The sequence below is a fragment of the Copidosoma floridanum genome, unplaced genomic scaffold, assembly GCF_036245765.1.
Source record: "Copidosoma floridanum isolate Cflo_tuat_1 unplaced genomic scaffold, Cflo_Japanese_pri ptg000007l, whole genome shotgun sequence".
In the NCBI taxonomy this organism is placed as follows: Eukaryota; Metazoa; Arthropoda; class Insecta; order Hymenoptera; family Encyrtidae; genus Copidosoma; species Copidosoma floridanum.
The window spans coordinates 6,095,496-6,123,140 of NW_028321884.1; the positions used below are offsets into that span (position 1 = coordinate 6,095,496).

General features: G+C 39.4%; 2 protein-coding genes across 4 annotated transcripts in view; both read right to left on the reverse strand.

Annotated features, from left to right (window-relative positions):
• Positions 1 to 4,961: 4,961 nt before the first annotated feature.
• LOC106642843 (protein YIPF1) lies at positions 4,962 to 7,198 on the reverse strand. Its single transcript, XM_014357736.2, has 5 exons — positions 6,965 to 7,198; positions 6,527 to 6,870; positions 5,940 to 6,340; positions 5,679 to 5,859; positions 4,962 to 5,608 (listed from the first exon to the last, which is right to left on the reverse strand). Exons 2-5 carry the CDS (start codon positions 6,708 to 6,710, stop codon positions 5,418 to 5,420), a joined length of 957 nt encoding a protein of 318 aa, XP_014213222.2. The 5' UTR covers positions 6,711 to 6,870; positions 6,965 to 7,198; the 3' UTR covers positions 4,962 to 5,417.
• Positions 7,199 to 8,206: 1,008 nt separating this feature from the next.
• LOC106642839 (CYFIP-related Rac1 interactor B) overlaps positions 8,207 to 27,645 on the reverse strand; it is a 76,558-nt gene continuing 57,119 nt past the window's right edge. For 2 of the 3 annotated variants that reach the window (XM_014357731.2, XM_014357728.2), the window contains 6 exons: positions 12,655 to 12,798; positions 12,344 to 12,568; positions 11,929 to 12,266; positions 11,759 to 11,838; positions 11,527 to 11,653; positions 8,207 to 11,231 (listed from right to left, as the gene is read on the reverse strand). In XM_014357731.2, coding sequence (XP_014213217.2) covers positions 11,094 to 11,231; positions 11,527 to 11,653; positions 11,759 to 11,838; positions 11,929 to 12,266; positions 12,344 to 12,568; positions 12,655 to 12,739 — 993 coding nt within the window. In that variant the 5' untranslated portion in view covers positions 12,740 to 12,798 and the 3' untranslated portion in view covers positions 8,207 to 11,093. Of the gene's footprint in view, positions 11,232 to 11,526; positions 11,654 to 11,758; positions 11,839 to 11,928; positions 12,267 to 12,343; positions 12,569 to 12,654; positions 12,799 to 16,046; positions 16,133 to 27,645 lie in introns of those variants that run through there. The other variant, XM_014357730.2, reaches the window with a different exon arrangement.

Consider the following 27,645-nt stretch of genomic DNA (forward strand, 5'->3'; position numbering starts at 1 on the left):
CGCGTGCGCTGTTACTTTCATGCGCTATTGAGCGATGATCCGCGCGAGTGTACCTTCCAAATTCATCCAATGGTTTTTGGCTTTCAAGAATATGACGTGACGTTGAAAATAAAACAATTTGCCCTCGAGCGGACGGCTCCGCGCCAAAGCACGCTCTACGGAATTGGTCAATTAAGCTTCTGTCTCTAGTTGTAAATCCGATCTCGGGATGGCTTTGTCGATCGATGAATTCATTTTTTTTTTTTTTTTTTTTTTTTTTTTTTCAATTCGCTCTCTTTTCACGGATTTGCCTGCAAACTCATTTTTATACGTCTGTTTTTGTTCAGTTTGGCAAAAACAATCATCGAAACGTTAGTAACAAAGTTTCTCCGATGAATCAGTACGGAAATTGACAACACGCGGCACGGACAAGCTGCGCTAAAATCGAGAGCGAAACGAAAAAAAAAAAAAAAGTATATTTATATGCTGCAAGTGAAACTAGTTGATTATTCACGTTGTGTGCGGACGTGCTGTTTGTACGGTTACATATATACCCGCAGGGGAGGAGCGACTGTTAATGTTTAGCTCCCGTCTGCACTGGGAATAAAATAAAAAGTGGAGGATGCGCGTGTAGTTTTCTCTACGGACGCATGTTTTACGATGCTTTTCTGAAATCTAGTAAGTTTGGTATAACGTGACAGGTAAAACGACGTCCTGTGTTCATAGGATCAATTGTCGTAATATCGGTTCGATTTATACCTACTCCTGATCTTGTACATGTGAGTGGGTGTGTATCTGCGCTGCTGCAGCTTTTTCACAGATGTCGATTCCATTGACGTTTCGACGAGCGCGAGACAAAACGCGAAACGCACAGAAATACTACAGTTTTCATGACTGATGTCATTTTTTAAACACTATAATTGCATGTGAGCTTTTTTTTATTCATACTGGATCGTCATTTTTATTTTGCCTTAAAAAAAAAAAAATATGTACGGGAAGAATAGTTATGGCACAAAAATATACACCAAATGTAAAAATTTACCAAAAGACAAGTGTGGTAGAACTAGAAAAAATACCTTCACATTGGTGTATAAATTATCATTTTAAATAAATAAAAAATTTTTTTTATTTTTTTCTTTTATTTGACCGTAGCATTAAATATTAAAATGATGGATCTGATAAAAATTTTTAATGCAAACTAGAAGTAACCAAACGAAAATAATATTACAAGTTTACATTCCGAAAGTTTTTTTTTTTTTGTTTTCAAAAAGTACGTGACATTGTAGGACATTAATTAAAATGAATCCAAATGAATCATTTACAGCACCATACCAGCAGAATAATATTTTATTTCTGGCGTCTGAAAGTCAGTCATTTGGTCAATTTAAAAGTAGAAAACAAAGATGAAAACAATACATTTTCCAACCTCGGGTGGTTTTGGGAGGCTGGTACTTCCTCGGGCAAAAAAGCAGTTTTCCGATACTCGTTCAAAAAGTCTCCTTTACGAACCTCATTACGGACCTCGCCTTCGGCTTGGGCCGCAAACCTCTCGGTTCGCAAACAAAGACTTTTCAAACTCGTAGGAAAACTACTATTTTTACCATAGGCGGAATTACTATATAAAATTGTCACTAAAAACAAAATTTAATTTATCATTCGTTTTTAATCACATCCATGTCCTCCACTTGATACTTTGGGTGGAAAAGAAGAGAAATAAAGATAATAACTAGCGTCAAAATCCTTCTGAAAAAAAAAAAAAAAAAAAAAAAAAAAAAAAAAGGAGTTGAAAATAATTGCTTTAAAGGGGCAGAGAGAAAATTGAGAAAGACATCGGATATAGGAGACTCTCAGCATTTCTCCGCAAGAGAGTCACCAAGAGCAGCTAAAACACCAGCCGGAAGGAAATTCCCCGTAGGCACGTCTCTCGGGGCGGACAGGCGGTCGCGTCAGCTCCAATGCCAACTGCCGGAGATCAAATTAAATTAGTCGCAAAGAGCCTGGGAAAATTACCGAATAAACATCCTAATTAACGGAGAAATAATGATATTTACGCGCCGGGGCCGTGCCGTACAGGAGACGACGACGGGAACTACTATACGTTAAGCTGCTGATCATGGCAAAGTTTTAATTTGAGTTCATATACATGGAGGTTTCAGTCTGTAGGAGGTGACTTGATTTATATTTACACAAGCAGGTTGTTGGATTTTATTAAACCATATAAGTAGAATATTTATACTTCTAGAGGTCGATTTTCGGGTGAAAAATATATTGTAAACTTGCCGCAAATAGCACAAAACATGTCAACTTTTTATTTTGTATCTATAACATTAGTTGCGGCTGGTTTATAATTAATTAAATGGCACTACTATGAGTACTAATAATCATTTGGATCAGCGCCATCTAGCGGTCTTAATTTTTTGGCCAAAAGTGGCTCCTAAAATTCTGAATCAGAGCAATCAGGCTTGGAGCTATTTAGTCAATTATAAACCAGCCGCAACTTATGTTTTAGCTATAAAATGAAAAAATAACGATACGTGTGTTTTTGGCGGCAAGTTAACAATCTATCTTATGCTCCAAAATGTATCTTCAAAAGTATAAATACATAGGAGGTCGATTTTTTGGTAGAAAATAGATTGTTAACTTGCCGCCAAAAACACACGTATCGTTATTTTTTTATTTTATAGTTTCATCATGAGTTGCGGCTGGTTTATAACTGACTAAATGGCTCCAATCCTGATTGCTCTGATTCAGAATTTTGGGAGCCACTTTTGGCCAAAAAACAAAGACCGCTAGATGGCGCTGATCCAAATAACTATTGCTACTGACAGAAAAGTAACTTTATTAGTTATAAACCAGCCGCAAACAATTATGTAAATAGACAATAAATAGTTGACATTTTTTATGCTACTTGCGGCAAGTTTATAATACGTATTTTACCTGTAAATCGACCCTGAAATGTATAAATCTTCCACTTATCTTATATGGCTTATAAAATCTACCATATTCACAAAATTACAATACTTTAGACCTTTCAGCCTTTCTCACGGAAGCACAGCCCTTTAACTTTATAGTTTAAATAAATAGTTAACTTATATAATATGTACATACCAAGATTTGTGTTACAAAAATCTTAAACAACGATTAAATAGATACGTAAAGTAATCAGTCCAAAAGAGACAACTGAAGAAAAAAGGCTTAAAAAAGAAGTTCAGTCACACAGGAAGAGTCTCCTAAAAATGGAGCATTGGATCTCACTCAATTAGTGAAGTTTGGGTTCTTTGTTTATTTATAATACTTCAAATTTACTTCTCTGTAATAAATGTATTTTTTATTTAGTGAGATCCAATGCTCCATTCTTAGGAGACTCTTCCTGTGTGACTGAACTTCTTTTTTAATCCTTTTTTCTTCAGTTGTCTCTTTTGGACTGATTACTTTACGTATCTATTTAATCGTTGTTTAAGATTTTTGTAACACAAATCTTGGTATGTACATATTATATAAGTTAACTATTTATTTAAACTATAAAGTTAAAGGGCTGTGCTTCCGTGAGTTAAGGCTGAAAGGTCTAAAGTATTGTAATTTTGTAAATATGGTAGATTTTATAAGCCATATAAGATAAGTGGAATATTTATACTTTTCAGGGTCAATTTACAGGTAAAAGACGTATTATAAACTTGCCGCAAGTAGCATAAAAAATGTCAACTATTTATTGTCTATTTACATAATTATTTGCCGCTGGTTTATAACTAATAAAGTGACTTTTCTGTCAATAGCAATAGTTATTTGGATCAGCGCCATCTAGCGGTCTTTGTTTTTTGGCCAAAAGTGGCTCCCAAAATTCTGAATCAGAGCAATCAGGATTGGAGCCATTTAGTCAGTTATAAACCAGCCGCAACTCATGATGAAACTATAAAATAAAAAAATAACGATACGTGTGTTTTTGGCGGCAAGTTAACAATCTATTTTCTACCAAAAAATCGACCTCCTATGTATTTATACTTTTGAAGATACATTTTGGAGCATAAGATAGATTGTTAACTTGCCGCCAAAAACACACGTATCGTTATTTTTTCATTTTATAGCTAAAACATAAGTTGCGGCTGGTTTATAATTGACTAAATAGCTCTAAGCCTGATTGCTCTGATTGAGAATTTTAGAGGCCACTTTTCGCTAAAAAATGAAGACCGCTAGATGGCGCTGATCCAAATAATTATTAGTACTTATAGTAGTGCCATTTAATCAATTATAAACCAGCCGCAAGTAATCTTATAAATAGACGATAAATAGTTGACATTTTAAATGCTACTTGCGGCAAGTTTACAATACGTCTTTTAACTGTAAATCGATCCTAAAATTTACAAATATTCCACTTATTTTAAATGGCTTATAAAATCGACTATATTTACAAAAACACAATACTTAAGGCTATTTACCATTAACTCATAGAAGCACAGCCCTTTAACTTTATAGTTCCAATAAACAGTTAACTTGTAAGTACGTAAATTTTTCAGCCTAAAACAGACGATTGAAAAAAAAGGCCTAAAAAAAAGCACAGTTACACAAAGAGTCTCCTAAGAATGGAGCATTGGATTTCAATAAATAAAAAATACATTTACTACTGAGAAGTAAATTTTAAATGTTAGAAATAAACAAAGAATCCAACCTTCTTTTTGTTAAGGGGGCTCTTTTGCGAAAGTCCCTAAACAGAGATGTATCATTTCTTGTAGATAAAGTCTACTGAATCTAATGCTGGCCTAAATAATATCTCGAATGGATCAAAATTTTGAGAAATCCGAGCTACTATACGTTAAGTTGCTGTTGATGGCAAAGTTTTAATTTGAGTTCACACTTGGAGGTTTCAGTCAGTAGGAGGTGACTTGATTTATATTTACACAGCAGGTTGAATTGTACAAGTGGAAAAATTTATGCAAGAGTTTTTTTATAATATACGTTTTATTAAATATAAGTATAAATGAAATCGGTCGAGTGTCGATTGAAAAGCAATAACACAGCTTTAGATTTTTGTTGATATTACACTTATTACCATCAAACGCAAATCATCTTTAAAGCATTCAGTGGCATGCGTGTACAAACACTAAAAGTAGAATCTCCTTTCAAGATCCAGAGATACATCGGATATTATGTACATTTGAAGAACAAAAATAACAAAATTATTATTAAAAATTGATTAAACTTCCATCGACTACTTATTACATTATAATACAGATAAATAAAAAAAACTTCTTATTAATACTCCATTCTTGAAACATTAAAAAATTTATTCCTTTTACAAAAAAATACGAATTTATTACTTCACGATCACTTTTATGCATGAAAAACTACAAGCAATAACAATAGTACCACACTTTACAAAGAAAAGAAGACTTCATTTCTACAAACCAATCACACTTTGTCTGCTATCAGATCAATGAAATAGTTTATGCTGCCTTGGGAGTTGTAGTAGTAGTAGTTGTAGTTGTAGTTGTAGTTGTAGTTGAAGTTGTAGTTGGGCTGGGTACACCAGGGTGAGAGACAAGTGATGGAGTATGGAAAAAGTATAGAATAAATCCTGCAGCAAGTATAAAGTGCAATCCCAGTATAAAGGCAGCATACAGAGGTTTGTGTTTTCCTGAAATCAGAAATTCGTAAAAATGACAGCTTAGAGGAATCCTTTAAATTAGTTTAAAATTGCACAGTACCTGGAATAATTGGCATAAGAGATTTGAGTAAAACACCACCCGACATGATTGTAGCAATCAATGCAAGTGACCATTGCAATGATTTGAATTGTATTGTACACAAAATTGCAACAGGGATGAAAATCGTAAGGGAATAACCATACAGGCATATTAGCTCCAAAAGACCAATGCTGTTATTGGACTGTAAATAACAATAACATTTGTAAGAGATCATGTACTGCAATAAACTGTACTATTGATTATCTGTGAATTCATATTTACCTCAATCAACTCATTGTCCTGATTAGTTTGTTGTTCTTGATTTTTAGACCAGATGAGACAACCCCATAATACAAGAGGTAAGAACCACGCATACATAAATATACAAGTAGCAGCTTGAGACACAATGTGAAAGTCGTATTTCCAGTGGTAAATACCATTTTTGACATGGGCGTATTGAAAATAATTGGCTATGTTTCCACTTATTGCTATGGTAAATATTAGAGTGACACAGACCCAAAATGGCCCGTACAAGTCCGGGTTTGGTCTTATGTGAGCCAATAAAAAATTGTCCACTAGATGAGGTAACATAGACTTCTTTAACCTCTCGACAACGTCGCTTGTGTTAACATTGAAATACTTTTGGTAATACTCAATAGTCCAGAAGCTTCTTTGTGCATTGGCTGAAATACAACAATTGCAAACATTTACTTATTGCACAAGATTACTTGATGACAACGTAACCTGGACACGTAACAAAGCAAGAGACGCAAAAACCAAAACAAAAATCTCATCCATGCCACGACAACACAATAGTAACAAATTTTGGATCCACCAGCTGATTATCAGAGTTGGTCAACAATACTTACGATCTTTGTGTCCAGGAAAGCCTTGAAGGTCCTGCATCATTCCGGCTCCCGTAGGATCATTCTGGAGGCCTCCAAAGAGCTGCTGCTGGTTTGGAGTGCCCAGGTCGACGTGAACCGAGGCTCCAGTGCTGGGATTTGAGAAATCCTGATAATTCACAAACGGTTGATCTCTGGGATTCATCATTATACTGTCGTCGTCATTTATCCACAACCTTGTGTTACATGTGCTGTCACTCCGGCCTCTATAGTAGGTACTGATAAGGTGATAAGCAACACGAAACACTCGCTAGCTTTCTTTTGGGTTGCTCTGTACAACACTTGCTTACGTCAGATGCATGAATAAACTATAAATACATGAAACACGATTGTCATTTTCATGACTTATTAGTCACTTTACTATACTGGTTTCCTGTATTATACTTACTACGTATAACTTACACTTGTTAGCTAATATTTGTTAGATACCTATACAGAAATTACTCGAGTTGATCAACATCTGGAATACATTAATGTGTTGCACACTTCTCAGCGATTCAGCCCACGATTCCCTACTAGTTCCCTACTTATCAGCTAAAGATCCCCAGCAAACACATTTTCTCAAGATTTTTTGTGTAAGTCTTGTAAACTTCTAATGTCCATCAGAAAGATATCTTTAGGGAGTTTTACCCCGAAAACACTGAAAATGTCAACTATTTACCGTATATTTATAAGATTATTTGCAGCTGGTTTATAACTAATAAAGTGACTTTTCTGTCAATAGCAATAGTTATTTGGATCAGCGCCATCTAGCGGTCTTTATTTGTTGGCCAAAAGTGGCTCCTAAAATTCTGAATCAGAGCAATCAGGATTAGAGCCATTTAATCAGTTATAAACCAGCCGCAACTCATGACGAAGCTATAAAATAAAAAAATAACGATACGTGTGTTTTTGGCGGCAAGTTAACAATTTATCTTCTGCTCCAAAATTTATCTTCAAAAGTGTAATTACATAAGAGGTCAATTTTTTAGTAGAAAATAGATTGTTTACTTGCCGCCAAAAACACACGTATCGTTATTTTTTCATTTTATAGTTTCATCATGAGTTGCGGCTGGTTTATAACTGATTAAATGGCTCCAATCCTGATTGCTCTGATTCAGAATTTTGGGAGCCACTTTTGGCCAAAAAATTAAGACCGCTAGATGGCGCTGATCCAAATGATTATTAGTACTCATACTAGTGCCATTTAATCAATTATAAACCAGCCGCAACTATTTGTATATGTACAAAATAATAAGTTGACATTTTTTGTGCTGTTTGCGGCAAGTTTACAATATATTTTTCACCCGAAAATCGACCTCCAGAAGTAAAAATATTCTACTTATTTTATATGGCTTATAAAATCGACCATATTTACAAAATTACAATACTTTAGACCTTTTACTATTAAATCATGGAAGCACAGCCCTTTAACCTTATAGTTCCAATAAACAGTTAACTTATCATTAAATAAATACTTCTGCATTAACATTAACGTCATTGACACATTGAAGAAAAAAGCTCTAGTTAACTTGATTCATTTTTTAAAACTAGAAGTGCAAACAAAGTTTGATTTCGAGGAGAATGGATAAAAATAACGAGTCATGATACTTTTTGAAATTATTAAATTAATGTGTATATTTTTGAAGCTTTACATTTCAGATTTTATTCTAATACATCTTTACACAATTTTTCTTTTTAAATTTACACGAGCGTGGACCTTTTTACTTTTAACTCTCATCATCCCGTATACCTCAACCTCATATAATATTGTTACGTACCACTCATTACATACATATTTTTATCAGTTGCGAATCCAAAGATTCGAAAAGGCGATTATGCATGTATAGATTTTCTGTTTTATTTTATCATCATCATCGTTATTATTATTTACTCGGCAGCGCGCCACTCTCGAAAATAACATCGTTCGCCACGCAGATAAAGTATATTTTGTACCAAATTGAAACAGGCATAACTGGAGACAATTTTTGTGCTCGTGTGTGCACATAAAAACGATCAAAGATACTATTATAGCATACTTGTTTTGTTTTGTATGTTTTTTCTTAAGGATACACTTAAAGTGCTGCAAAAAACTTACTTCAACTTTAAAACGTGTGCTCCATACTTTCTATAAAACTTTTTTTAAACACACGTAAAAAGGTGTAAAGGGTTGTAAAAGATGTTTATTTTAAAAACTCGAAGAAGTTGTTACGTAAAATGATTGGTTTTTCAATTCAATTTGCCACATCTTGGATATGTGCGATTTACTGTTTCTTTTTTTTTTTTAATCTACAAAATCTTATTTTATTAAGAAATTTCACAAAAAATTTTTTCTAATACTCTCCATATTAGATTTGGTTTTTATAGTTTCCATTTTATTGAACACTTTGAGTATCGTTTTTAAAATTGAGAAAAGTTCTCTAACCATCACAAGAAAATAACCTTTCCATTATTTTATACTCTCAACTTTGTTTTATTACAAACTTCTGTCTCACTCTATCATCATGTTGTGTTTGTATCTCATTATTTATAGCAAAATCATTTATCTCATGATTATCAATCAAAATAGCGTTGGCAATAAAATACAGTTATACATTTGTCTTACTAAATTATTTTATTTTTATTAAATCTTAACTTTTTGCACGATTCTACAAAATGTACAGGAATAGGTGTATCAATATTTTCTTTCTTTTTCTTTTTTATGTCTTTGGTTCTCTGCAATACTTTTATGACTAATCGCTTGCCGTCCACAGTTGATCTTCGTTTCCCTTACATTAATTTTCGGCAGTTTATATTTCAAACCACATTTATTCTTTAGTCCATTTATTTTTCTTCTTATTAAACTCACAATGTTTACGTTTGCATTCACACATTTCAGTGAATATTACTTTTATTGCAAAAGCGTAGGTTATTTAATAAGAAAAAAAATGTAATCATTATACATCGTCTGAGACGTGAATTCGATGACTTTGACTACACAATTTCGAACTACAAGGTGTATATAATTACAAATATAGACTTATTCAGCTAAGTAACAGGGAAAAACAAAGTATAATTAAAGGTTCTGCAAAGTGCATCAAAATTAGATTTGAAAATCTTTTCTCTGCAGTACAAAATCTTCGATTGTTTTTTTCAAATCGTTTACTCGCAAAATTCATATAAATAATACAAACTAATAATGTTGTGCTTATTCAACGTGCTGTGCTTTTTTTTGTAGTTACATCTAACCACAATACTCTTCAAATCACTTACTAACTAATGCTCGAAAGTATTAAAAATAAACTCATACATGTATCTCCTGTATTTGCATATAATATAATTTTACTGGTGGATCAAGCCTTTTTTTAAAGAGAAAAATCAATCGAATCTCACTGATTATTTTAAACCATCAACAGGAAGACTTAAATAATTTTAACGCGACTCTTACATCGGTAATGTTTATAAAAAAATTGTGTATAAAAATTTTTTTTTAAATGCCTTAAAAACAGACGTATAGGATACATATTATCGGAATTTGGTGTAAATGCACTTTCAATTAATGATTACAGAATATTTTGTAATTCATCCACAAAACTACTTTCATCGTTTTATTTTATTACTGCTTGCATCTCCCGGTTTTAGGGATAGCAAATGATTGACCCTTATTATTGACCAAATATCTCTCGCGAGTCCAAATTATTAATACCTCGAGGTACAGATTAATTTTATCTTCGATTACAATTTACAATTTCTCGATGAAAGTAAAAAAAAAGTATAACAAAACTAAAAATTTGCTTATTCGAGGCAACGAGGGTAACTAATGCTACATGATATACGTAAATATAGCTACGGTTCTACCTAGCAAACGCTTTTCATAAATAGTAGAAAGGAGTCTCGTCTGGTTTTTCTTTTACTTAATGTCATGTTATCGATGATAATTATAATGCAGTAATAATAATAATAATGATAATAAAATTTCGTAGCTACGGAGATACTTATAATATCCTCCTCGATTTGAGGGAGGCGAGGCGCGCGTCGCGCGTCCTCGATGTTCCCCTGCGCAACCTACACACTTTTACACACTCATACCGCATACTATACACACACATGGTAGAGAAAAGTGCGCACGTGTGCTCCAATTCCTCGGATAGTCTTGTATATATAGTAAAGTCCGCCAAGTCCTTTTTTGTATGAACTTTTCCGACGTTGCTGCCTTCATCTCCAAAATAAAGAAAGAATCCTTATCCCGCTCTATTGGCAGTACAACTAATTTTTTGTTCTCAAGAACCAAACTCAGTCACCGCGCACGCGAAAAAAAGAAAAAAAAAAGGAGACACACTCGGCGAGTCTGTTTTTTTTTTATCTACTCACAAATCTATCCGTTTACAAACACATTTCACCGTCAAACACAAAAAAAAGCTGTCACGACGCGCAAGGACTAAAAAAAAATTTTAAAAAACACAATAAAATCATCAAAAATAGTAATTCACGGCCAGCTTTTGTGTACGAACAAAAGAAGGGGAAAAAAACCCACATCTCAAGTCCGAATGCAGCAGCCTCGAGGCTTCGGCAATCATGCGGCCAGCAGGTTCTTGATGTTCTTGGGGGTGTTCTCCTCGTTGAGGTGTTTCGTGGTGTAGCGCAAGGCGTTCAACAGACCCTCGCTCTTGCAGGGCGGCTGATCTCTGAGCAGCTTCACGCAGCCCTTTACCTGTAAAATATTGACAAAATAACAGAAGCACATACACTTTACAGCGAGTACAGACAGATACCCATTAAATTCCTAGCCTACGGGGGTTGCGAAAATTAAATTATCGTACTCCAACGTAAGCTCAGGCAAGGCTCATTAGCAACCATACAAATTTCACACGTCAGCGCCGCGTCAGGGTATGTACGTATATACAAAAAGAAGCAAAAAAAAAAAAAAAAAAAAAAAAAAAAAGGAAAAGGGGGAAAGGAAGCCAAGCGGATTACCGGGCCATTGTGCGTGCACACATGATACGTACATCGACATTGGAGCTCTTGACAAAGGCGCCCTGCGGGTGCACGTGGTCGTAAAGAATGACCAGGCCGACCATCACCCTCAGCACGAACAGTTGCGTCTCCTCGCGCTGGAACTGAGCCAGCAGGTTCCTGCAATCAGCACACCCCATGCCCGTTATTATTTACTTACGCTCCCACTTTGAAAGTCCACTCGATAGAAAGGGGGGGGAGGGGGGAAATAAAGAGTTCGCTTACGGATTTTCCAACATTCTCAGGCAGACTTTTGCCATCGTGCCCAGAGTCTCGGTTATGTTTTCCCTCGGTATGTCCTCGTTCTGCAAACAACGAAGTGACAAATTACAACTCCAAAAAATGGCGCAAGGAAGAATTAGAAAAAAAAAAAAAAAAAAAAAAAAGTCACCAACCCCCATGAGAAAAGCAATAGTGGCGTTGCTGAGGACGCGCAGCATGGGGGTAGCGTGCGCGTAGAAGAGCGACATGCGGTTGGCGAGCTCGTTCCCGACCACGAGGTCCCGCTGGGTACCGCAGTCCTGGCGCGCGAGGGAGGCCCTCGTAAGGGTGCGCCGGTAATAGCTGAAATCGTTCTGGATGGCGGGTGTCTTCATCTTGGATTCGTCGAACTTGAGGACGAACTCGAGGATCTCGGCCAATTGCTTGACTAGGGCTTGCTGGGTCTCGAGGTGCTGCGTCGGCGACTGGTTGCCCGAGCACAGCTGACCGAGTATCTTTGGGACGATTTGCTCTGAAAGCAATAAATGGTAATGTTTTGGTTTGTTTTTGCATGCTGGTTTATTTATGTGGTGGTGTGCAGTTGCGTACCAAGTTCCAGGGAAAACTCGTAGAAGCGCTTGAGCTTGGCGACGAGCGGGGCGACGGTGAGGTAAGCCTTGCGCTGGCATTCCTCCGTTGGCGCGGAGATGGCCTCCCGGATCTCCTTCCCGGCGCCCTTGTAGCACTGGATCTCCTGCAGGATCGGCTCCGAGTTCTTGAGGACCCTCTGCACGGCCTCGAACGTCTCGCGCTCGTTGTCCGAAGGCTCTGCGTCTGTAATTTTGTTGCGAGCACAATTACTTTTATTTATTTTTTTTTTTTCTTGAAAAAAACAATAGGAAAAAAGGGAAATGACTTACTCTCGAAATCCAAGAAGACGTCGTACTTTTGGTGAGCACAGCAGGTCGTCTCGTCCCGAGCCAGAAGGCTGAGTAGCTTACCCATGGCGAATCGGATCTTTTCTACCTTATGGTTATTCAAACTCGGCCAAATTCATGAATCACCTGTAAACATAAACAAACGTAAACAAATCAAGTTTTGTTTTCGTAAACAGCTGTTCTCTCTTGTGTCAGTTATATTATTTATCAACATGGCTTTTATGATATTACTGTCGAAACTAAAGGGAAAATTAATCACACCCTCAAAGGGCAAAGTTCCAAGCAATCATTTTCTGTTCGGTTAAAAATCGGCTTCGTTTATTTCTAAATAAATCGTTACACCTCTATACCATACGTGTAAACAGTATAGGACTATTTAGTCGTTAATTTGAACGTATACTTGAAATCGGTAGATTTTAGTAAATTCTTGTAATTACCTATTTCTTTACCCTTTAAAAACCAGTGTTAATTCATTTTTTTTTTCTTTTTGTCAAGTTACCCGTATGATGTAAGGATAACAAACAAATCCAACGGAATGAATTTCGAGCTTTTTTCTAATCCTCGTAGAAACCCACCGATGGGAGCTTTAGGACGTATATCCATTAGCGCAAAGCCTCTGTGGTGCATTTACACCCCCCAAAGGGTGCAGGCATTTTCCCGAGTTTTTAAAACAAAATCGAGCCCAAAGACACGCGTTCGGAAACGAGGAAAAGCGCTCGCGGCAAAAATGAAAATCCACGCGCGGGCACTTGTCACTCGCAATTAAACAGCCGCCGTCTGACTCCCGCGACGCACCCTATCTTCGTGTATACGAAAGGAAGGGCGAGGAGGGAAAAAAAAGAGAGCGGACGTGCTTTCACAGATAAAACGTGAAAAACTCCGACGGCGCAACATAATCTGCATCCATGCAAGGCATGTGCGTCTCGAGGGCAACGGGTGTGGGTGTACAACCGAGTGAATGGAATCTCGGGAACCGACGACGACGACAATGAAGTCGAGGGAAAAAGATAAAGAGGAACGAGCGAGACAGTAAATCCATGCAAGGGAGGTTTATCACGTGCTTGCTTTCAGCTGCACACACATACCGTCTTCGCACAGTCGCTTCTCCTAATGACTCAATCTCAAGTTTATGTACACGCTGCGGGAAAATTCTGTTTGCAAACTTGATTGCAATTACTGATTTCACTAAGCCAATTTTCCCATACGTATACCTCATCACAATTTTCATCAACGTAGACAACTGTATTCTGGTAACTACGACATTGTTATACAATACCCCAGGTTGCTAGTACAAGAAAAAAAAGCTTGTTTTATTACTGTATTTTATACATTTTGCCAACGAAAAAGCAAGTATATAAGAAGGGTTCTACACTCTGTGCCACATGGGGTGAGGATTTTATTTATAATCAGGTTAACGATAAAAACTTTTTTTCAGAGTTCATTTTACCCAAGTATCGATTCCGAGCACTGGCGAAAGTATTTTCCCCTCAAGAATAGGTTTTCTCTCAACTCTGGGATACCCTGTTGAATCTATTCGATAGCTTAATATCTAAGGGATGGGAATTCAAGACCAAAGGTAATGCAGAGGGTGGTTGGAAAATCCATATTAAATTGATATACGCATGAAATAAAAAGCAATGGGCAAACCTGTCCTACTCGGGTGAATCAGGAAAAAAAAAAAAAAAAAAGAAGAGACACGCAAATGACGAGACGACATGCACGCGCTACGTTCCCGCCAACCTGTGCATAACGACCGTCGCCTGTCTCAAGGTAATAATACACCTCGCGACCTCCCACTCGAGGAGTAAAATTCAAATGAAGCTCGAGTGAAAGTCAATATCGCCCTTTATCCCGCGGGAAACATGTATACGTTTACGCGTACAAATGATTTTTCCACTTGGACGCGATTCCGTCGTTTTGCTCGACAAATTGCATCATTCACGTACGTGCTATCGATTCTCCATTGGATGTCCAATAAAAATCCCAAACAATCAAACCAAATTATACACTCATTTGCAGACTCCAACATTTTTCATTTTTTTTTTGCACCCCACAGTGTCAGTCTCAATTAATTTCCACCCGAGCCCCGCGACACCTAGCAACCTCATGAATATTCAACCCGAGTCCCGTGACGGTGTACAGTAAATAAACCCTAATGAAAAATCACTTTGCCCCGAGGCAATGCGTCTACCGTCTTCAAAGCCATATCTGGCGATCGCGTTAAAAATGCATCACACCCCTCTCAAAGCAACGAATACACCCGCTAACTTCTAAACCCATCCCTCATTGTCCACCGAAACGAGGCAATGTAAGCGTAGAAGCGAGGAAAAAAAAAAAAAAAAAAAGCTCGCTCAATGGCCGGGGAAAGATTCGCCTCGTCCGGTGTACCAATATACCTACCCCTTTAACAATACGTACACACACATACACTATAGAGCGTCTTCAGTACTCGAAAATGTGTGCACGTATATAAAGGCACCAGAGCGCCCTATAGGGCCCTCGACGCTCAAGCTCACACCTATATGACACGCATTTTAATCTGTGTGCGATAAAAATCTTGAGGCTCTCTCCCTGCGAGGGATCACCCCCTCCCACGCGCTCTTTGCATGCATTTTCGAAAAAAAAAAAAAAAAAACACTCCTCGAGGCTCTTGTGAAGCTATCGAATTAACGATGGAATAACGGGAGCACGTTCGAGTCTAGTGTCGTTGTATTTTGATTTATTTTTCTTCTTTCTCCGTTTACTCCAGGCGCGAATTACTTTCACGGTGCATTTATGTAGCTGTACATATTATATACATGGCGTACTGCGCGAAAGCGCGTGTCCTGCATCAGTACATACCAAGTACATATACCTACGTACCATATGATACGTCGCGACGTTTGCTCTTTGCGTTGTTTGAAAAGTGCTGCAGCCAGACACGAATGGGCGGGGGGGAGGCAAAAAGGGGACGACGAAAAGCAAAGTACACGCGCGGAGGGTGCAAAGGGATCAACAGAGTCACGACAAGTGCGTGGGCATAGCCACAGCGAGGTGCATCAGTTGCTGGGGCTTTACGACACTTTGGGGACTGTAAGTACTTTTGTGGGTGTATACATTGGCGACGGTGTCGGCGACCTCCGCGATATGTTTTCATTCGCCCTCCTACCCCCGTGCACGCGCAAATACTTGCACGCTAAATTTGCCAACTGCACATGACACTTTGATAAATCTCGAGGAGTCGCGTGGGATTAATTCTCTATATATATGAACACAAGGACGGAGAAAACCTTCGTGTGCGTCACCTTCTGGCTCCTAAGAAAGACCTCCTCCCGACAATAACTAAAACCATGACAATCTGCGCCTAATTTAATTTCCACTTGGTGAGTGTATACCTCTGGTCATTCGCGACTCGACGGCACAGCATCTCCATCAGCCACCAACTGCAGCCCACGGCGCTCTGTTTTCAAGGAACATTAACTCGCGGCCGAGCAGCATCTCAGCGTCACCTGAACCACGACGGCCATGACGTTCGGCACGGGGTTGCTGCTGGCACTGCCGATGGGACGTTTATCCAGCGCAAGTTTAGCCAAACCCCCCCCCCCTCAGCCCCACAGCCAGCGCGCACGATATCCCCCGTTTGGTCGAGCAGCGCGTGCAGATATCTATCCCCCCCCCTCTATACGACCCCCTTGTTCCGCCTGTTGGCAAAAATCAATGCACGCAGCCCCGCCGATCTCTTCAACCCCCTCGGAAAGATGGCGCTGCGAGATGATATGCCCCTTCCTGGAGCGCGGGATTTTTCGAACCCCTCCGATGGGCAGATGAGCTTGCGCAAGCTCAAGGGCTATTAATGCCGACAGGAGAGCCATATCCGGTCGCTAACACACGGTGGTGCGGAATCAACGTAGCGACAAAGTTATTTTGGCACGAGCGAGGCAGACTGGCACGCCGTGATCTTCGAGCATGTAACGATCCGCGCAAGCTCCCCGGTGTACGTCGCAGCGGTCACCCCGAGGAGGGACGGGGAGGGCTCGTCTCTATCCGTTTTGCCTCCCGAAGTAGTTTAGCGAGCGAACGATGAACTCCGGGGGGAGATTTATGGGAGAGGACGGATTTAGTCGCGACGGCCCTTTGGATGTATACGTGTCATCTGCCCACTTGAATTACATTCCTGTACGGGTACCACGGAGTTTTTCGCAAACTATAATCTTCTAGGGTTTTTAAAATGTTTGTCATTAGTGGATCATTAGTCAAAACGCAATGTAATTACGCGTACGCGTAATCGAAGCTCGCACGCGATAGGGAGCCAAGGGTGTAAGTATGTAAGTATATACAGCTTGCGGCCGTTACGTGCGGTCGTTTTTGCGCGCCTCGTATGTCACTTTGGAACGCACATCCACACTATCGTTTCTCTCGCAGTGGCGTAGAGTAATAGTAAGTCTCGTGTCTGACTCATCGCAACTCTCGAGTGCGAGTACGGTAGCAATGACAAAGTTCTCCAAAATAAACGGACATCTACTCCCCGATGCCAAGAGAGCTTAAAAGACATGTATACATGTAACCTGGGCAGATGACACTTTTCTTCTGCGAATGAGCTGGTGCAGGTTATTTTTCGCCGATGGGATTTCCAGTGAATTTCGCTATCCCGATGAAAAGAGGAGCGAATCAAACGCTGCCACATGAATTGAAAACAAGAGAAAAAGGAGCTAGCTTACGTTGGTACTGATCAAGATCGATGATTTGTTTGTCAAGCTACCAATGGAGTAGTACCCTTTTCAAATACACCTCGTCATTCGAAATAAATCTGCCCTTCACCCAGTCGCCCATTGTAATTGTCGTTTATTTTGTAAAAATAACTTTATTACTGTTATTACCTATCTACTAGTTATCGTGAATAGTTTGTCTACTATGTCTATAATATGCGAAAAAACTTTAATTTCGTCGAGTTATTGCGAGCAGGACAACACGCGTAAAAACGTGTAGTGTATTAAGCAGCTACGGGGCGGATGTCACCGTGTGTTTTTGCTGCTCCTGTTTGCGTACTTGTAATCTCGAAAACCAGTTCGAAATAAGCTTATCCATCACGTATGTACACTATGTATACAAAGTACATCGTACAGACTATAACTCTCCGGATAAAATTATCCTACGCTCGTGTGGCAATCAACCCAACCCCGTAAAGTAGAGAACAGAGGAGGGATCCTTGCGGTTACATTATGTTAGCTAATAACGAACCAGCCAACATAGGCAACAATTTTTTTTTTTTAATCAGTAGCATTAAATTTGTGTACACGCAGTGGAGGGTATACACTTAGGGTACGGTACACGATTGATTTGCTGGAATGGAAAGGGAGCTTTAATAGCCGTCCATTATATTCTCGCCCACAGTTTCCGACGATTATCCAATCGACGACGCTACACTTTCTCCCGCGTACTCTCCGCACCTCTATACACATAATATGCCCTCTTCTTTCGTTACCTTCGTCTCCTCTGATCTTTTTCACTTTTATTCAGCCAACCGTTCATTCATTCGTCCATTCGTTCGTTCATTGTTGCGCAGCAAAAGCAACCACTTACTGTTGTTACAGTCGAAAATCCGGACGATTATTGCGCCTGCACGCGCACGCTGCTAAATAACAAACTTATCAACGATACTAAACTGATGGCTTCAAAGTTTTTAGCAAATATTAATGTATATAAGTCCACACAGGTATTATACAACAAAAACTTAGATATTTTTAAAAATAAACGTCTCCGATATGCTCTTGACATCGGCTTCGAGTCTTTTTTTTTTTTCTTCCATGTACTTGTATTTATAATGTGCTCGGGCTCAAGTATAAATAATTATCTAGCCTCCGGGAATCGGAAAATCAGCCTTGGAAGCTTTGACGAGCAGTGACACGTGGAATAAACGATAGTTTATTTTTATAAAACGTACAGCTATGGTCGGACGATTTAATTGATGTAACACTGGAAGTGGATTCTTGCAGGGGAGGAGGAGTCCTTCGTCCCGGCCGATCGAAAAATACCTCTGCCGTGAATCGCACGTACCATGTCTCCTCTGAGCGCTTAAATATTCCCAAGACAAAAAAAAAACAACAACATATCACACCAATAAACGTTACGCATACCAAGGGTTCACACGGCACGTTAGGTACACAAAGCAGTCCCTCCTGCTTCGAGCGAGGGTCCGTATAGTTCAACTTTGACGCGACTCGGAGGGGTACTTATAAGCGAAAACGAGCAAAAAAACAGGGACACCTAGCCAAGTAAGGATGCTTATATATATGTGTACACACTACTCGTGCATATGCATAATTACGTTGGTTGTGCAGTGCAGCGTGAAATTTGCCTTTGACGTCACACGCGCGCGAAAAGCTCAGTCAATGTAATTACCCACGTATCTAGCCCTTTAACGAACGAGATTTAGTTTCCAGCGAACGCAGCAGATCCAGACAGTGCGGCACCAACACGAATCCTCCTTCGACTGATGGTACAGTTTCACGTGTGCCTGATGCTACATACCCGTATAGACACTCCACTCGGCAACGAGCGATAGGCGAGCTTGCAAGCACGCACCCGGAAATGAACTTTCAACTTTTTTATTTTTTATTTGTTATCCTCTCGTTCCGGGAATAGGCACTCCCAATTTGGAGTCATACCCGATGCATCATTCAGCTCGTATTGATCTCTCGCAAAGGGCGCCGGTGTCTAAGTGGCATAGCGCGCAGCGAGGTGTGCAGTTGCAGAGTATACACATCGGGCAAAGTGCTTTCCGGCTGCGATGAAAATTTAACAAAGTGGCCCGATGAGGAAGCGCTCGCTGTGCACGTACACGTATAAATATCATCTTGTATACATGTAGAAAAAAAGGGTGTGGGTTGTGTTCGCGCGCGATGAGGGGAGGTCCGTTTTACAAATGGAGCGGGTAATCGAGTGTTTCTCGATGGGCAGCCAATTGTCCGGATAAAGGCCAGCAGTTGAGCTACTTGTTCAAACGCGCGTGTTTAAGTATTCCGACTCGAGCGCCAGCCGAGCGAGAGAAATCAATCGGTTAAGCATCACCAGCTGATCGGGGATCGAGGATTCACGGGCAAGAGCACGTGGTAACTATATATACCCAGCGACGGTAATGATACGGCGTATGCATGTGGGTGGCTATGTACGGAGTCTGTCGACCGTAACGTTTCGGCGTCGCTGCAGCGGAGCTGGAGAGAATAAAAAAAAATCTGCCGAGTTACAGGACGTATCAATGGGTATAGGTGCGTGCGAGGACAATAATTATGACGAATAGCCGATGATTACGAATGGTATGAGGTATAGGTATGTTATATACATATACATACATGGGCACGCGACTCTAAAGCTTGAGCTTTTCTTTTTTTTTTTTTTTTTTTTTTTTATCGTGGCCGCACACCAAGTGGCGCCGGCAGTCATCACATACATTGTTGCTTTTACAGCTTATAGTTGCACCGTGTAGGGTAATATTCGTGCACCGCATCAATATAATTATATACTCCGTTGCAAAGATAATCAACAAGGTTAAACAAAAACAAAAAAAAAACTGTGGTTTAGCCAATTTTTTTTTTGGCTCCGATAAGTTTATTGTGGTAGAGTTAATTGCCATGTATCCTCTTTTGGGCGTCTCTTCTTTTTATGTACGAGTTACGGGTGGGATGAAATAATAATTGTTATCCCTCCTCCCCACCCATTTATTCTAAAGCCATTTATTGTAAAACGATACTTTGATGATGAATTCAAAGACAATGCTATTATCACGGGATTTCGCATTGATGTAGAATCATCGGAGAGAAGTTGAAACAATAATAAACGAGAATGAATAAAATACTATAGTAGCCAAACAATTGAGCCTTCTGGTACTAGAAAATTTCTTTGGAAAATAACAAGCCGTCGTTGCAATCAATTCCCGCACGGATTGTGCAAGTAAGTAGGAGGTGCAACGTAAAAAAGTCCCTGGCGATAAAATAACGCAGCAAAAGCCACACTCGTGTATATAATATATATGCATGTATGCAACCACGGAGGCGTGACCCAAGCTGCAGTTGCGTATACACATACGAAATATATAAGTACACGCACGCATGGGTATATCCCCAACGCGCTCTCGCGCACGCACATAAAAATGCACATATATATATATATACGTATGCATGTACGACACGTCAAGTGAATCGGTATACGTATATGCTCGTGCACACAAATAAAATATACATGTGCCGGAATCGAGGGTATAGGGGCCCCAGCATCGCCGTTGTAGCCTTTTACGCGCCACACAGTGCGTGGACTACCGTATGGCTAAATATGGCGTGTTTTCGGTCGACTTCTTCGAGGAGTCGTTCTTCTGCCATCCAATTTTTTTTTTTTTTTTTTCCCACAATCCCGTCCCCGTTAACGCTCGGCCAAATTAATTAGTGGGCGCACATATGTGTACATATACATACGTATGAGAGGGGAGGACGTATACGATGATGCTGTCATGCAAACGTGCAAAACTGATGGGAGGAGTGGCTTGTATGAAGGTACACTTTTACTTTGTGCCCCGTTGCCGATTTCGTGTCACTCGGTCAGCCGACCATACATATATACATATATTCATTTTACCTGCTCGCACCAACCTGTACCGATACCCTGAGGTGGATGAATTTTGAGGGAATAGGTGCATATATGGCCACACACACACACCTGTGCGCGATAAAAATAGCTCGATAGAGTTGCACGCATATTTTTTTTTTTTTTTTTTTTTTACCATGAGAAATGAAAGACACTTTGTGCACGCTTCCTCATATAGGTATAGGTGTGATATTGGTATACCCACGCAAGCGTATCATAATTATAATAATAAACGTGGATGTGGAGAAGTAATGCGCTTCTCGCGTGGAAACGAACGATGGGGCAATTATTCGTTTTGTTGCGTCAAATCTCATATCGAGACAGACGGGGGCGTGTATCGTATAAGGTATAGCGTATTTAATTTATTTTACGAGTGTCGAGCCATCACAGCTGCGCGAGTTTTGCACAATTTCACGTTGTTATCGGTATTTTGTCCACTCGAGTAGAGTCTTATTGCTGTCTGAATAAAAAAACAAACAAAAATATGTCGCAACAGATGAAGCTCGCCAGCAACAAATTTCGGGCGAGAAAAGGGCAAAGAAATATCTATCGATTATACTGTTCGCGTGATACATGTGACCCTGGAGATATCCGTTAGATCGTTCAACGTGGATACACAAAAACATTTGTGACAGCAGCTAAGTATACTGGAATATAAATAACATATACTTTAGAAGTAGTGCTTGGCATTACTTAACTGTTGGACTATCGAGAGAGAAAAAAACCTACAAATCTTACTCATGAGAAAGACACTGTACGATGATAGCTTTTCTTTTCTTAGTCGAGGTAGAAAAACCAAGGTACTAATGAACTCCCGATTATTTTTTATTTTTTTTTTTTTTTCTGAAAATCGTAAATGCATCACGCACCTGTACGCATATACGACAAAACACATCGCCTAATCGACCATGTCGGAAATGAACTCACCGACGACAGTTAGATCATTAGACAAGTAATATATCCAACGGACTGAGGAAAGACGGAATATCTGCTGGTCTCTTCCAGCTCTTCTATACGTGACGTGCAAAACGCGGAATGCTAGAATTTCAATTCGGGAGGAAGTGCACACTAGTGTATTATAGTGGTAGAGTCGCGCTAGTTTCCGGACGGCGATTAGATGGCTCGTAATACACGTATAGGTACATCTATACTGTGATCAAACGGCCTACTTTTTCTCTCATTCGAACTCGTATAAAAGCACCCGATACGTGCACGAGTAAAAAAAAAGAAAGAAAAAAAAAATCCGAAACAAAAAGAACCACCGATATGACATCCACATAGAACATGTACATAAATTTTTTTTTTTTTTTATCCACGTGCAACATGTCGGCGCATATTTATAATCTCTCGCTCCGTATTATATGGCTTTTTATGAGACGCTGACTGTATTTACGTACTGGTATGTGCAGACTTCGCTGAAAGATCTCTATTGAATCTCCTCGCGCTCGTAAGCGTGCATATATATATATATATATATATATATATATATATATATATATATGGTCTCACATTCGTTTTCGTCTACTACACTCTTCTCCCGCCTCCCCGTATAGATGTGGGGCTCTTCGCGATTCGATTTGGCTTTTATGATTCTCCGCCATCCTCCGTCGACGCGAATTTCTGCACACCACCCTCTTCGGGCGAGCTCCACACACGCTCTGTTACCAATTACTTATTTATCACCAGTGAAGCGTCATGCCAATAAAAAAAAAGCCACACGAGCTTGGCTCGGACAAAAAAGTCACGAAGCGCACTTTTTTTTTTTTTTTACAAATGACAGGAACAACAGAGAGGACAGGACCCCAACTCGCCGGTTACATAGATACGGAGGCATCATATTGTATACAACACATTCTGCCGCTGATGCTAACCAAGCAGGGGGCATGCCGTCGTAGCTCGAGGCACGCGGCGAGATGCTCCCAAGTTGCTATATATATGTACAGTATACGTATACATACACATGGGATGGAGCTCTCAATTACGCCGCAGCTCATCGCAGCAGGAATTAGGTATAGGTGTGTACGTGCTGCGTGTGTATATTACAAGGTATGCGTCTCTGAGTACTCGGCTCCGGTCGGCTTATCGGCTTCTGTCCACGTGTCCCCTTCGTTGGGCTGATGTTTATCTCGGTGTCTCTTTGTCAAAGATAAGGATTCGGGAGATAGCGATGCCAAAGAGTAGCCCGAGCTGCTACTGTGCGCGTGCAGCGTCCGACAAGCCGTGTGTGCGTGTGAGCGACACACGTAGTATTGTTGGGTTTCATTTTTTTTGCCATTGCGTTGAAAAAAAAAATAAAATAAAATACTTTCGAAAAAGCATTTGAACGAGACTCGGTATGGGAAAAAAATAATTGCTTCAGCAGAGTGTCGGGGTGCAGAGAAAGGAAAACCGCGTTATGGAAGAGCTTTGAAGTGCGAAAACGAGCCGTTTGATTGAAATTCACTGCTGCTCTCGGTGTATGATTAAACTATATATGTACGTGTACGGCAGAGTTGGAAAGATAAAAAAAGAGAGAAAGAAAAATCGCCGGGACAATAATAAGAGAACGGAGAGTTGGCGTCGACGAGGGAATATAATGGGGAAAGGAGGAGGAAGGGAATGAAAAAAAAAAAAAAAAAAAAAAAGAGTCTGTGTTTCGAGGGATACCCGAGATTTATTAATATCCGCTCTGTATCTGTATACGAAAGCTGTGTACTGTTGTCGTTGGGTGGAAATCGGTCGTTTCCCGCAAAGCCGATTAACATCCAGGCAACCGTACGTACAGCAGCAGATGCTTTGAAAAAATAAAAAACATAAAAAGTAGAGAAAGAAAAGCACTTGGCACCGCATTTATTTATACCGATTGGACAGACTCTCTGTATGTCTCTCGAGTGCGCAGTGATGGCCCCTTCGATGCACCTTACCAGCGTCATGCGATTATTTTTATTTGTATACGCATTGCTTTATTAAAAAAAAAAAAAAAAAAACAGAATTTAATTATTTTTTTCATTTTTCTTTTCCCCAAGTCACGCGATAAAAAAGTGAATGTACCAGGACTCTTATTCTTCGAAGCGATTAAACGAATTGCCGATCAAACGCTCGAAAGCAGAGAGTATGACCGTACGGTAGATTAATTTATCACGCGGATAAGCCGCGGGGATCAAAGACACGCGTGAACGATAAACATAAAAGCCCAAAACGTCGTCCAGCATTGCTGTATTGTTTATATATCCCCCTTTTCGACCGAGCCCTATACACCACCCGTAAGTATCTCTTTAACTTACGCATTGGATACACGCGTGTGCATGTGTTATGTATACATTTTAACGTCACGGTCAGAAAAGCATGGACGTTTTTTTCTCACGTGAGTGCAGGGCATCGGATACATGTATCGTGACTCCGCGCATCCGCTCGTCTTGCAATTCTATTCCCCTTCCAACCCCTCGACGGTGTATTTTTTCCCCCTCTGATTTTTGCGGTTACACTTTTCTTTTGTACATATACGTGCTAGCGGACTCTCCCGCGTTCTATTCCTCGATGGGTCTGTTGCACCGAATTTTTTTTTCTTTTCTTTTTTTTTTATGAAATTAAAAACCAACTAAAAGTAGATTTATATCCATTTTTTTTAATTTACTTTTTTAATAAAATAAAGTAAATGAAGTTTAATGCAACAATCGTTCCATTGATATAAAGCCGAATAATTATACATTTGCTGATGATACAGCCTCATTTAAGCTCATTTTAGGCACACTGAATAAGATTTCGTGCATACATACACGGCAAATTGATTATTGAATTTTGTCGTCTACAATTCGGCAAACCCTCAGCGTTTGACCTACTTGCCAGCACATGCCGATCGGATGGGGATTGGCTCTGATTTTGCATGCAACGCGAAACAGTGATGATTAAATTCTCGGCCGACCTCGGGTTGATTGAAAAATTATCTTCGATAAACGTACACGTCCCCAGGTGTTACCAATAAAAAAAATAAAACGATATACCGAGCCATGGAATTCCTATACATGCAAGATCTAATGTGGCCCAACAGTGGATAGTGTAAACTCTGATAATTTTGCTCGAAACGATTCGAGATCGAAAGTACATCAGGCTGAAAGTTGTTAAAACGTCGGTAACTGTCGAAAGTACACACAGAATATAGCTTTGGACGCGGGCTCTCTCGAATCAATTAAAACCATCGAGAAATTTCTCCGCGTTAATTAAACTGCAATAAAAGCAGCAGCTAACAAATTATAATCGAAATCAGCCTCGGCCCAGCCGAATGGGATCCCTCGCTTTGTCCAAACTTTTTTGCTCAGTATAGCATAGAATCAACAACAACAACTTTCGATCTTGATGAGTGTAGTAATTACAACTACATATAAATATGTAGGTATGGATGGACAGCGGAGGCGCGTAAGTACACATTACAATGGACACGTGCTCAAGCCTCGTCGTGTATACACATACACGTACATTTGATTCGAAACAGCCTCTTTCGGACTTGATTAACCGTCATCGTTCACAACGACCACAATACAATATCCTGTGTGCAGAACAACGCTTTTTATTATTTTACAAGTGAGCTTATACTTATCAAAGCAAAGCTTATATGCCATCTATAGTGTGGAAAAATAATTAGTGATGAACATAATCTGATCTGGTAATTAGTATCATTAGCATTTTTCAGTCGGTCGGTCAGATTTCCATCGAGTTTTGTATATCTATATACCAGCGCAGCGTCGCGGCGAGTTGTTATGATAATATATAATAGTAATTATGTACGTATAGGTATACTCAACACACGGAGGGATCCAGCTGACCGACAAATGCACTTGCTATACCAACAAAACACGTGAGGCGCCAGTTTTTGGTAAATTTCAAGATTCATTTTCTTTAACAAATAAATAAGAAATGCACATCATTATGTGTCAGCTGGGTCTCAATCGCGTTGCAAAAACGGCGCTCTCCAACGAGAAATTTGATAACTATGTGGGCCTCGCATGATATCAGTATATCTGTATAACCGATTACAGTCAAGTTGGTCGGGCATATAGATATACTTACCGATACGCCAAGCAATCAACACATACACAAGTATCTCACTTACAGGCATTTTTTTATCTATACCAAACTAATGATTGAAATTTACTATTAAACAAGCCGGACAGCAAGAGCTCAGTAGCTGCGTGGTTAAATGCGTATGAAAGCTTTAACTATCAGATATTGAGTTGCCAGGGGGTCCGGGTTCGCGGCTGACCTTCGACCTAGTTTTTAAGCGGTGTTGGGTAGAAATTAATTAATCTATAAGCCTTAGTCAGTAAGCAAATAGATTTTAATGTAGAATTAAAAATCGTAGATTTAAGGTAGAGTAGTAAGACTAGATGTAAGGTAGAACAATAAGAGTAGATCTTAAGGTAGAATAATTAGAATAATAATTAGAAATAACGTAGAATAAAAAAATAGGTGTAAGATAGAATAAGAAAAATAGAAATAAGGTAGAGTTAATCCTAGATCTAAGGTAGAATCATAAGTAGCACATTGAGGGGTTGTAAGGTCAGATAGAAAGTAGGATAGGGAAACTGAGCCAGGAGCCTTACTAGGGTGTTAGAAGATTGTAATAACAACTACTAGGGATGACAGGTCAGCTAATACCTGGCTCAAGCGCGGTCGTGCGCACCCAAATTTTTGCAATTTTTTTTTTTTCAATCCATACCACGTGCTTAATAAACTTATTGATACCATGAAAATCTATTTGCCGATGGTAAAAATATGTTTTAATCAGATAGAAGTCTTTAAATCAAGGGTAATGAAACAAAACTTTTAGTTAGCAACTGGATACATTTTTTTGACTTTAAAAAAATCTCTGAACAAAACATTTAATATTATTTAATTGTACATTTTAAAAAGGATCACCGAGATCGTTTTCAGGCATTATCAGTACACAGTGGCTTTTATTTAAAAATAAAAGTAGTTGGACGCATTACATTACTATTTGACGGGGTAAAAATAATTATTAGCATAAAAAGTCAAGTTTGTCTTGTGCTGCGTATGAAAGTGATTATATACTTGATTATTTGGTCCATAAGAAGAAAAACAGCTTTATTTGTATATTTGTACACAAAGCGAAAAGAAGCTCGAGCGTGTCGGTTACCATCCGTGGCCACGATTTTGTTTTTCGTGCGCCAACCTGTACGTGGAAGTCAGTAGCCTTGACCGCTGCTCCAAAAGAGCCAATATGCGTGCTTTTTTTGCCGATCTCACAAACACGCGATCGACGCTTATGGGCGTGGGTTTTCTCGCTACGCAGACGTACGATTTGTACTGTAGAGGAGTTTAACATTATATGAAATGCTTATCTATTCGCACCAAGGGAGATTGATA